This window comes from Vitis riparia, chromosome 7 (assembly GCF_004353265.1).
Source record: "Vitis riparia cultivar Riparia Gloire de Montpellier isolate 1030 chromosome 7, EGFV_Vit.rip_1.0, whole genome shotgun sequence".
In the NCBI taxonomy this organism is placed as follows: Eukaryota; Viridiplantae; Streptophyta; class Magnoliopsida; order Vitales; family Vitaceae; genus Vitis; species Vitis riparia.
Window position 1 is genome coordinate 17,583,351 of NC_048437.1, and position 12,506 is coordinate 17,595,856.

The following is a 12,506-nucleotide window of genomic DNA, read 5'->3' on the forward strand; positions in this document are numbered from 1 at the left end:
TCTTCATTTGATACTTAAGCCATTGATTGATGACTACAAAAGGAAGAAGTATAGGACATTATAGAGATTCTATCCACATCATTTTTTTATTATTAAAATCAATAAAAATTTGAAGGTGAACGCAAAATTTTTCTTAAAGAGAAAATCGTATCTAGAAGGAGATGGATGCCTATTTTTGTTTGACCATAATGAAGCTTATCTTTAATATTTCAATAATATTGTTTTAGATATCATTATTTGATATTAAAGAAGATTTTGTTTCTAGAATTTTGAGTCAAACTAACTTTTTAATCAAACAAAATGTAGGTTTTTGGTATGTTTAAAAACTATTATTCAAACTAAGGATGACAACAGAGTTGGTGTTTTTGGATACATGTCTCTTTCCTTGACATATTACCTTATCCATTTAAATATATAATTAATATAAAATTATTTTAGTTTATTTTTTTATTTTCCCTATTTTAACACATATAAAGTGAAAAAAAAATCATTAAAATAAATTATACAAATTTATAATATTTATTTATTTAAAATTATATTTATTTTTATTAAATTTAGAAAATAAAAAGTGAAAAAAAAAAACCTAAAATTAAAACTAAACAAGGAGGAGCAAGAAATTCTTATACTTGTCTCGTCCCATCCAATTTAAATTTTTTTGGGGACAAGGATATGAATGTGCTTAAATAAAAGAGGTGGAGGTTGAGATGGGGTGTCATGTCCTGTACCTGTCTCGTTGTTATCCCTGATTCAAATCAACCTTTAAAAAATAGTTTAATATGACATTTTTAATTTCTAAATTTGTACTAGAACAAATTTGTGCTACAACGGTTTGAAGATGCAATTTCTAAATTTATCCTACAACCACAGTTTCAAGACCTGATATCAAACAATTTTTTTTAAAAATAAAATAAAATAAAACATAGGCCCAAAGGGCCATTTTTAACAATAGTTTGGGAGGATAGCCAAAATATATATTTTAATGGCCGAAATGGTCCATTTGAGCCAAACCTCTGGCTTGTGGTTGATTTTATTTATGTATATTTTTTTTGGATAAGAGGGTAGGGACTTTTATTTTTGAAATATGATGAAAGATTAGGTATAGAAGTTATTTGCCCTTCAACACCAACAAGGACAAAATTTACTTAGCTAATTTAATTGGCCTTACGTTTACTTTTTTGAAATTTTAAGGAAAAGTATAAGAGTAGAACATAGAGAGAGAAAATAAAAATAAAAAAAATATTAGCCTCTCAATCTTCAACTATAAAAAAAAATAAATAAATAAATTTAAAACTAATAAATTTTTTTCCTCACTTCAAATATAAAATAATTTGAAATAAATAATTTTGAAATTAATTTTAATGATATTTAATTTTCTTTTATATTTTTCATGATAACTTAAATAATTTTTTTTTCCTTTCTTTAGAACTTTCTAGGATCCAAAACATAGCATAAAGGTATTTTTCTAAAAAGTCCGGTCAATTCCATTTATGATTTTATGATTTTAGAGCATCAACTAAAAAAACTTGAAGCATTAGTTTTAACTCCTTTTACAAAACTTTCTTCGGTGTCTGGAAAATGTTAATCAACTCAGACTATGAGAAATGCAAAATTTTAGTGGGCAAAGGGTCATGCAAAAATTTTCTTTTTCTCATTGCTCTTTTCGAATAAACATTTCTCTTTTGGATGAGCTACTACCATAGTTCACTACAATTTATAGCTCAATTAGAACTCAAATGCTTCAAAAAAAAAAAAAAAGTCAATTTCTGGAATTCCAAAATAATCCTCAAATTCAAATAAAATGCGTAAAGTCATATGCTGTATGGAAACGTTTCCAAATTTCGTAGAATGTTGCAAACCACAAACAGCATACGCATATGGTTTACCTGTGTGCACTATAGATAATTGAACAAGAAAAGTTAACCATTTATGTCTGGTTTTTGAAGGGAAACCATTTGTTGATACAGGCGTACAAACAAAATTGTACTTCGAATTTTTTACTATTTCAAAACATTTAAAATGTGTTTGATAGTGATTTTAAAAAACATTTTTTTAGTTTTTTTAACATTTGAATGATAAAAATTTTTAAGTGTCAAAAATGTTAAAAACGCTTTTTAAAATCACTACCAAACGGATTCTTACTTTTAATAAATGTAAAATGATTAGGCAAATGATGACAAATTTATAGGAATTTTGTTAGCAACTAACTGCTCAAAGTTTGGTTCAGGCATCAAAATCTGCCGGAGAAGGTGCTTTAGGCTATAAGATGAAAGATTAATAACAGATAAATAACAACAATTTAAGTTTTACATACCAAAATTTGCCCTGAACAAGCCTATGGTTTTGTAAATATGCTTTTCGCACTGAATATGAAGGATGAAATATCAAACTATGTACAAAAACATGGAGGAAATTTTCAGCCAGCGTTGCACTCACTGCTATTTTATCTTTCTGAAAAAAATGGATCCGAGACCTGTTGAGTAATTACTTTCGATCACCAACTCAAACCTGAGGAAGAAAAAATAGGAAATGAGAGATGGCAGTGTCCAACTAGAAAACCTGAGGAAAAAATGAAGTGTGTGTGTGAGAGAGAGAGAGAGAGACGGAGAGGCAGACATAATCATATTTGCTTTCTTAGAATGTATAGAAAGGAGATTGTCACCTAGAGTGAATGCAACCCATCAAAATCATTCAGGAGCTGGAAACAGGTTGTTATTGGCCGTCATTTGTCCGAGTTCAACTTGAGAGAAAAAAAAAAAAAGAACTTGTGTCTTCCAGCAATGGTGTTCATCTTTCATGGTGGGAAGAGTTGCATTTCCTCAGCCAACAAGAATTTGTTCCCTGTTATCATCAAGGCTCATTTAATCAGCATTTGGAAAGTTATTTGATGCTGGAACAAGCTCTCAGGTATGAGAATCAATCCCCAAACAGGACAATATTTAGCAGAATACTTTATCCAACCTTTGGATTGTTCGAGGAAAGGAAAAAAAAATATAAAGAAAAATAGTTAAAAGTTTTCAAATTATTTAATCTTTATATAAATAATTAAAATAAGTGAAATAATTTGAACATATAGATATAATTTATTGACTTTAAATTTATTTTTAATTTTTCTTCATTTTTTCTTTCTTCCATTTTTCCTTTCTATTTTATTTCTCACATTTTTCCTTAAGTTTTCCAGAAACCAAACACAATCTTAATGTTTGCATACATACAAAATATTGGTAAATGCTTTGGCTTTTGCCTCTTTGGATCTAAGTGTCTTTCATGAAACTTAATGTGTATTGCTGTCTGATCCACTCCTGCAATAATATATGTTGCTCCTACAGGATTGTCCATTCTTACATCTATGTTCCAAGGATATAAATAATTTCATTGTACACAGTATAATATGAATCATGATGCAGAAGAAGAAAAACTTATTCACAATACAATATGCATGTTGATGACTTTGTTTCTATTTCCTCATACTAACATGGGGAAGAAAGCCAAAATTGTTCCATTAAAAATAAAGCTTAATCAAATTGGGGGAAAAAAAAAAAATTCAGCTTCTCAAAGCTTAGGTAACATCCCAGAAACCACTCAGTGATATGGTTTCCTCTTTCATATTTCAAAGTGGGCCTTACCAAAATTCCAAAAGAGCAATAGAACAACCTTTGCTTTTTGGGTGCCCACAGCCTTTTTTTCTTTCTTTTTTTCCTTTTTTTTTTTTTCTGAAAGATCATTTTTTTCTTTTTCCATTTTTGTCCCCATTAGGACTTGAACGTAGGACCTCCCATAAACCCACCCCAACCCTTTACCACTTGAGCCAGGCCTCAAGGGCTCCTTTTTTCCTCTATTTTTTTTTTTTTTCTGTTGTCCTCTTTCTTTAGAATAGTTTGATTCTAACTTTGTTTCATCAAATGAGAAGAAGTGCACTACTTCTATCAGGTCTCCAGAAATTCATGGATCAATAAAATAAGTAGGAGAAAGAATTGCCAAAGCAACTGCCTCGAGCCTATTTGTTGCAAGTGTTTTATAGAACCTAAAAGTCACATGGAAAACTAGGATATGGATGGATAAATATCGAATAAGACTTTGAGATGTCTTCTCTATCCTATATTAGCTATTGCTACCACTCTGTAGCTACTTACTTGAACCAACTTAAGAAATACTCTAGCACTGGACAAATCCAAACTTTGTACCAGCTAAATCATATGGCACTTCTTACCAGCTCCAAAAATTTGAAGCTTCTAAATTCATGGGCTTAACCAATCCCTATTTTGCCGTTGCTCCTGCTACAAGAGCAATCTAGATCATGGCAGCATTGGTGTGAACTATTGTAAGTTTATCCCTCTTGAAGGGGATTACAAGGGAGGCTGAGGCGTTCTCCAGAAAATCAGAGAAAACGAATTCTTATGGCAACAAACTTTATTAGAAGGATAGAAGGAAAAGACAAGAATGAAGATCACCAAAAATATCAAAGAAAAGAAAGAATAGAATAACCAAGAAAAAAATATATATATAAATAGAAGTTCGAGAGACATGCCAAACTCCTTCTACTCATAAACTCAAAAACTCCTTTTTTTTCCTCCTCTTTTTCATGAGTATCCCTCTTCATTGTTTGCTCTGATAGGCATCCATCTAAGCAGCAATTCCAAGATCATGAAATGCTAGCAGCCTTTTTGTAGGTAAGATATTTTTTTATTCTTGTTGGGGATCAAACCTTGAATCTTCCACATCCCTACCCCAACCAATAAGTAATCTTTGAAAACCTCTATCTGCAGAGATATTCTTCAGAGTCTATTCAACTATTTTTTGCTTCTTTGCAGCAAGTTCTTCTTTTTTAATTTTGCATATCTTTTTCTCTTCAGGATTTTAGCATTTTAAGTTCTGAGGTCCTGTTGTATACCCTCCCATGTACTGACATGCATTTATCTTATCAGAATAACAGTAATAGAACTAGTAGTAGGTTTTGTAGCAGTACTAGTACTCCTTGAAACACCTCCACTTCCAAGTTGTGTGGCCCTTGTATGCAGCCAATCCATGTACGGGCCATGGCATTTTGTCTTTAATGCAAGCTTTGCATGTATTTAAGGTGTTTTGCCTCATCAAATATTAGCAATAGTGTTAATGGGTAGTGATAGTAGCATTTCCAAGGCCAATAATCTTCAAATAGGACTTCACACACTACAATAATCTTCCAAATCAAATCCTGCCCTCCTTAAGGCCAAGAAAAGAGCTCCGTGCTATGTCCCATCCACCTATCATGATCCCAAAGGCTATGTTGGGTTCCCAGAAAATTTGAGAGAAAATGTGAGGGAAAGAAAATAGAGAGGAGAAGTGGAAGGAAAGAAAAAGTGAAGGAAAATAAAAAATAGATTTAAAGTCAATAAATTATTTTTATATGTTACTTTAAACTCATTTCACTTGTTTTAACCCTTCGATATAAAGATTAAATAATTTGAAATTTTATAAATTTTTAATTAATTTTAATTATATTTTATTTTCTTTGGTATTTTCCACAGGGCAACCAAACATGAGAAAATCATTTTCCAATGCATTTTTTTTTCTTTCCTTATTATTTTCTGGGAACTAAACATAACCAAAAAGGTTTAGAGAAACAATACCAACAATTCAAAGTGGAGCTTCAAATTATCAAGAGGAAAATGCCTAATTTCTCTAAACACCCTTTTGAAAAAAAAAGAATACATTTATCAAAAGAATCTTGTGATATCACATTATGTTTTAGGAAACTGATTATATTGAGAGAACGGCCAGAAGAATTAACTGCAGACACCGTAGTCCTTAAGTAATCATTAATGGAAAATGCTTGCCTCTACTAAAAGAACACATGCCCATGTTTCTAGTTTCATGAATGGAAATCCAAAAGTTTTCAAGCACCATAGGAACTTACTTTTGAGTTGTTCTCCTTCAAACTTTCTAGAGACTCTGCCAACTCCACTTGTTTTGATGCTGTTGCAAGCAGCACCTACAAAAATGATGGTTTAGTTTCAACAGCCAACTGTACACAATCAAGAAAGGATATTGAAATCTCTGGGAACTGTATGTTTCAGAATAAAAACATGTTAAAGGGCTAAGAAGGAAGGCATCTTACTTTCTTTGTCTTCTGTAAGTCATATTCTATAGATTTAATACGACTCAGTGACTCATGAATCATGTCTTCTTTCTCTGGAGGAATTCTTGTAGGCTTTTTAAACAATTCAGTTACTGAAGCTTCTAAATTTTGCAGTCTCTGCAAACATGGATGTAGTTGGTCCTCCTCTATACCACACAATGTATGCTGTTCTTGAGAATGCACACCTGCCAGCTGAGGTTTGCACTTGTTTCCTAACTCTTTCTTTGCACCTTTTACCTCGAAAAATCTCCCTAATCCTGGGAGTATAAGAAATATACATGCTAATAATTTGACTATGAAGTGAACGATTAAATTTGCTACATGGGGAATGAACTTCAGCTGATCTCTTCGTGTTACACTATTAGTATGATCTGTCACAAATACCAAGTCAGGAACATGTCAAAGTTTGAATGCAGAAGCATATCTTCTAAGTTATTAGATCAAATGAACAGAATTGACTGGATTGCATGACAGTAACCAAGAATATTTTAAAATATTTTAAGATTGAACAAATATCAAAGGCATCAAATCTGGTCTACCACACAAGGCGACAAGAAAATAATAAAATCTAGATATGTACAAAATAAATCCAACTACCATCAATCCATCTAGATGTCAATTAATGTTCAAGTGCAAGGGGTTGGGATGGGAATGTGGGAGGTTCCAGTTTGGAGTCCTAGCAAGGACAAAAAGTTACCTGTCATGAAAATAAAAATCTAGACATCAATCAATTAATGCCAAACATTAATCACATCACAATACAGCTAATACAACTATCCCAAATTTCACTATAATCCAACATATGCTGGGGCTAGGCTGGGGGTGACAGCTTCCGTTCATAGTGCCCAGGCTCAGATCAGAAATTTGGATGGGCTTAAAATCCAAATTTGCCAACTAAAAGTACAAGCCTAACTCCAGCTTAGACAATTATGCTACACAGGTTGATCAGGCTCATGGATGCCCTTTTTTAAACACTATGTTTGCTCAAGTTTGATCATTTTTCTTTTTCCTTGAACAAATTATTTTTTATCTAGTAGCACAGCTGCAAACCAAATTTAAGGTCTGAATAACAAAAGATTCAATCACTTGTTCCAGATAAATATATATGTTTGATCATGACCTCTAATATTGATGGAAAATAATAAGATTAAGACAGGCATCTGGATGACAACTAGGTTAGTGATCACCTACTTATTGAACCAACATCTTCAGTTCTGGCAGCTGCATCAACTGGTTGAACCAGGCCGTGGATGGATGCCGGATCCCTCATCCTTTCCTGTGACAGTAGGTGCAAACCAGGAAGACAGAAATAAATTGATGATTTATATGTTGTCAACAGACAATCTAAAAATCACATAACATCCACAAGCACATAGATGTGAACTCAAGAGGCCCAGTGGGACCCAAGCCACCCCAAACATGTTATGGACCCACATGCTTGAGCTTGGGATAGGTTTGGAAGGGATTTTCCTCCACTTGGGCAGGTCAATGAAAGGGCATCTGTATCCCTACTCCACCCTGTTGCCCTCTTCTGCCAGGATAATCTTCATTTCTTTCTCATTTGTTTTCTTTTTTAATAATAAATGGTGATAGATAACTCCAAAACATACTGATTTTTTTTCGGGAAAAATCTATATGCAGAATCAATAACACATCTCTCTCTCTCTCTCTCTCTCTCTCTTGGTAGAGAAGGATATGATGATTCTTGGTCATATTTCACTATTAAAATGGCCAAACAGTTCAAAGAATAGATACCAAATTGGTATTAGCTATCCAGATCAAATCCATACAAATGGAGGAAGAAAAAAATCTAATCACTTACTTTGTTACGGTGCGGCATTACTTGCACAATTTGAGAAGTACTTAGCCAAACATCTGATCCTGACTCAGCAGAAGATATATCACCACCTGCAATCTGTTTAAAGAATCAAAATTATGTAAAACAGGATGCATGGAAATAGGATGATTGACAGTTGGATCATGTTAATTTATACACACTTAACCTTATAGGCAAGTAGCTTGATTTCCGAATCATCACCATCAGAAAAACTATTAGCCTTCCTCACATATGATATTCCTCTGGCATTTACCAGCTGTAAATAACATTTGATATGAGTGATAAAGCTAGGGGGATGAAAATGCATTATACATTGTAAATTATATGCTCAAATGTCAAACAAACATTGTTGCACAATAAATAAAGAGTGCTGCAGAAGATTCATACTTTCATTATTGCTGGATCATTCCAGGGTCCCTTATCAGATCTGAGGCACCCACCTTCATTTTGGCATAAGCAAGTTCCACCTAGGAAATCTGGCAATTGGCTGCTTTAAGAGAAACGGCTAAAGTAAGTGCTGAAGTAAGAATACCACAATCCTTGGTTGTGAACTAATAAAAGATACTGCAAATAGTAGTAAAGTAGAGATCCTGACCTTGAATCTATAACTTCCAACAGTTTATTCTGGAATTTGTTTCCTAAAACCTGTGCAAATAGTGCAAATCTGATTAGGTTCTGATGACCTCAAAAGGTAAAAGAATCTTAAATACCAAGAGTCATTTTTACATGTATCTTTGTGGTTGTCCTTGGGTCAAGAAAACCTTTTGCTGTGTTCCATAGAAGTTTGAATCCACTGCCAGCATTAACGATGAACATCTGATGTAGAGTCTGTGTAGAGAATGAGGCAATGCCAGAAGAAACTACGTAAGTATATGTAAAATTCATCTAATCATATTCTAGGTTTTTAATAACAGTTAAGGCACCTCAGGATAGTTGTCACCATCAATTTTCTGCATGCGCATAACGAGATCATGGGCAACCTTGCCAAAACTCATCCAGTTCTGCATAATAAGCAAAATAATGAGAAGCAAGGTTAAATTTTATCCAAAACTGCAATAGCTATCATGGGAAACTCAGAATTTACCAGCCCTTGCACATCCAAAATTGTTGTTGTTGAAACAATATGCCTCTTGGCAGCAATAGAGCAGGCTGGAAATTTCTCAGCAAATGCCTTCTCAAACCCCTGAACATGATATTTCAAAAACCGGTCCACTGTGGTGACACTCATCAGCTTACTAGGTTCAACTTTTCCAAGTCTTTCAATGTAAACAGGTCGTCCCTCTTTGTCTACACTGTGGTAACCATGAGGATAATAATGCTGAACCTCTTCATATTCATCAAATACAAATTCCTAAACATGGATCATCAAATTGTGGCATCTGTTAGAATCTTTAAAATAATATTGTTACAGAACAAATAATTATATAGCATAAATTCATCAACAAAACTGTAGCTTATAAATATTGTAAACATTCTAATTTTTTTTCCTTTGAAAAGTAATAGATCAATATAGAGGGAATAGAGTACTTAAATAACATATAGAAAAGTAAATAAGCCACACTGTACATGGTGGAATCTCAATCCCTTAGAAGTAGATAGGAACTTAAAAATATCCCAACCAAAGACCGAAAGATGAGTTGGCAGCAACAAACTTTTCTGCCACTGTTATTGAAGAGTTGTGCCCTCAAAGTTCAGAAGTTTATTTCCTTTCAAATGACAACAGGAAAGCCATAATGCTAGTTAGCATAATTTATTTCCTTATAGAGGGTTCCAAGCCTCCCTTTTTCAAGAACTCATGACTACTGTAATAAAATTATGTAAATGCATTACAAAACTGCCTATGTGCATATGTGCGCATGTTTTACAAGATTGTGTATATATATACTACTCTTATAGACGGGAATCAATTCTTCATGTTCCACCACACTTCAAAGTATCAAAAAAGCAAACTTAGTTGAGCCTTTGATCCAATGACAACAGGAAAGCCATAATGCTAGTTAGCATAATTTATTTCCTTATAGAGGGTTCCAAGCCTCCCTTTTTCAAAAACTCATGACTACTATAATAAAATTAAGTAAATGCATTACAAAACTGCTTATGTGCATGTGTGTGCATGTTTTACAAGATTGTGTATATATATACTACTCTTATAGACAGGAATCAATTCTTCATGTTCCACCACACTTCAAAGTATCAACAAAGCCTTAGTTGAGCCTTTGATCCTAAATTGGTTTTGAGCATTAAAGCCCAAATTGATGTTTTGGTTAAACCTAAATAGCCCTGCTAGGAAACCTTTTCAGCAATGACTAATGCCAACAAAAAGAGGCTGTGTGCATCTCATTTTTAGTTGCTTAGTAACAGTGATGAAATTAAGAGGAAAAGAAATGGAGAATACAGCATGCAGCATAAAATGTTAGAAAGACCTTTCAGCAAGAATTTCTACCGTTCTCAGTCCTTACTTTGGGTGAGAGCATCTTAGAATTTGTCTATAGTAGAATCCATCAAAAAAGAGAGAATATTTTAATGATCACATATGTACCTGTAAAATATAATCCACTCTGTACTCATTCCTCCAGTTGAGCATTTCTTTCCACATCTGGACTGTTCTATCAAGGTCAAACTTCCTTGCTTTTAAAAACCTGAAGCAAGAAAATCCCAGTGATAAGAAGACATGCTTGCATGCAAGAAAAAATTAAAAATTAATAACAATAGAAAATCAAAAGCCTTCATCTATCAGCCAGCCATCATACTAAAAGAAGCCAAACAAAAGGTTCAACATGACCCCCTAATATTTCATACATAGGGAAAACAAATGAAATTATAAAAGGTATTTACTTAAAAATGAAACAAATACAGGATGCTCTAAAACAAAGAAAAAGTGAAGGCTATTGATGTTGGAATCTAAATGATTGAAATGAGCATTCTTGCTTTGCCTCTGAAACCATCCAGCATGCTTCTGAGTTTAAGCCCACAGAGCTCTTGAGAGATCAGGCCTAGCAACAGTAAATTTTTAAGCAGTAACAATATAAAATTACAACATAATCTTTTATATGCAAGCATGTGCCTTTTTATGCAGCTTCCACTTGGCACATACTATGTGCAAACCTAAATAAATCTGAATAAGGGCAATGATGAGAAGGTATTATTTGATAGGAAAAAAATGTCCATGATGGATGAGTTAGTCTCAATTTTCAAAAGAACTATGACCTGTGAAGACATAGTCTTTAAGAATGAAGATGCCAGTTTTGTTTTTAAAGCCAACCAGTCTAAACCCCTGAAAGCTTGGACTTGCAGGGATACAGTATAGCTTGTTCAACTAGGATCCTCCATTTGAGAGTCAAGTAATATTTTCTTTAGTGCAACACATTAGAGTTAGGGTTGGCTCAGATAGATCCAGGTAAAAAAGAAACAAAAAATGAAATTGGCTTAAAAATTAACAGAAAAGGCTACATTTAGCAAAATGAAGGCATGAAGCATACAAAAAGCAGAAAAAGACATCTAGCATAACAAAAACCTGTTCTTATGTGTGTGCAAGTTACACTTGAAAGTTGAAGGGTTCATGTACCGATTGGCAACAAGCAAAACTGTCTATGATTTGCATGCCAGGAATATACCTATTGCCTATGGAGATATTACTATTGGTATCTCTTTCACCTAGTAAAAAACACTGCTGAGATGATCTTACATACACTCTCACTCAGATTTTGGGAAGAAAGTTGGGAATAATAAATAAATAAAAAGAGGAGAGACTAGAATGCAATATTATGCCAGGCCCCAGCCCAAGGAACCTTTCCTCTTCTGCAAAGGGGCTCCCTAAATGGACCACCAACTCTGAAAAAGACTCAAAGAAATGTTTTATCAGATGTTAAATTTTATGGAAGATTCTCCCATATGCTTCCTGTCTGCTTGGTAGCACCACTTTCTTAGCTTCAGGTCTGAAGTTCTTACTATTTTTTACCTATTAAAAAATGAAAAAGAGTTTTTAACACAATTCTTTGAACTGGATACAAGTTGTGAAGAAGTTAAGGTCCTTAAGACCTCTATGCTTCTCACAAACTGGATATAACTTGGGTTCTCAGTTAGTTTCATTTTTCAAAGCTCTTTCTCATTCGTCTACCTTTATCCCCTTTGCTTCAACTAATTTTGCTTGGAAATCTAAAGCCTCTCTTAATGTAAAGGCATTCATGTGGTCTATAGCTAGTAAGATGGTTAATCCCAATGATATGCACCAAAAGTGGAGCCCTTCAAAGCTCTTAATTTGGAGTGGTGTGTCATGTGCGAGGAGAGTGGAGAATGATAGATCATCTTTTCCTTCATTACTCAATAGCTTTGGATTTGTGGCATAGATTGTTTAGCCTTGCTGGGATTGATAGAGCCACACCTTTTACTATGGCGTAGATGATGACCATTTCTTTCAATAGCTTTATAGTCATTCCAAAGGCAAGGTTGTATGAAGTAACTGGTAAACCTCAATTTGATTCGGACAATATGGCAAGAAAGAAATGTGAGGATTTTTTAGGCTGTTTAGGGAGGCAGATGCAATTTGGAACTTGT

General features: G+C 33.6%; 1 protein-coding gene across 1 annotated transcript; it reads right to left on the reverse strand.

Annotated features, from left to right (window-relative positions):
* Window positions 1-2,250: 2,250 nt before the first annotated feature.
* Window positions 2,251-10,593, reverse strand: LOC117917570 (phosphatidylinositol/phosphatidylcholine transfer protein SFH9). The gene is made up of 13 exons (XM_034833885.1): window positions 10,492-10,593; window positions 9,037-9,303; window positions 8,876-8,953; window positions 8,679-8,780; window positions 8,548-8,597; window positions 8,340-8,439; window positions 8,119-8,208; window positions 7,938-8,030; window positions 7,307-7,391; window positions 6,095-6,486; window positions 5,894-5,968; window positions 2,660-2,838; window positions 2,251-2,505 (listed from the first exon to the last, which is right to left on the reverse strand). Exons 1-12 carry the CDS (start codon window positions 10,546-10,548, stop codon window positions 2,785-2,787), a joined length of 1,443 nt encoding a protein of 480 aa, XP_034689776.1. The 5' UTR covers window positions 10,549-10,593; the 3' UTR covers window positions 2,251-2,505; window positions 2,660-2,784.
* Between the last annotated feature and the right edge of the window lie 1,913 nt (window positions 10,594-12,506).

Coding starts and splice junctions, on each gene's coding strand:
- LOC117917570 (XM_034833885.1), bottom strand. CDS start 10,548: ATGTGGAAAGAAATGCTCAACTGGAGGAATGAGTACAGAGTGGATTAT. Junction 8,209..8,339: donor ATGATCCAGCAATAATGAAA/GTATGAATCTTC, acceptor TGTTATTTACAG/CTGGTAAATGCCAGAGGAAT. Junction 7,392..7,937: donor TAATGCCGCACCGTAACAAA/GTAAGTGATTAG, acceptor CTACTGTCACAG/GAAAGGATGAGGGATCCGGC.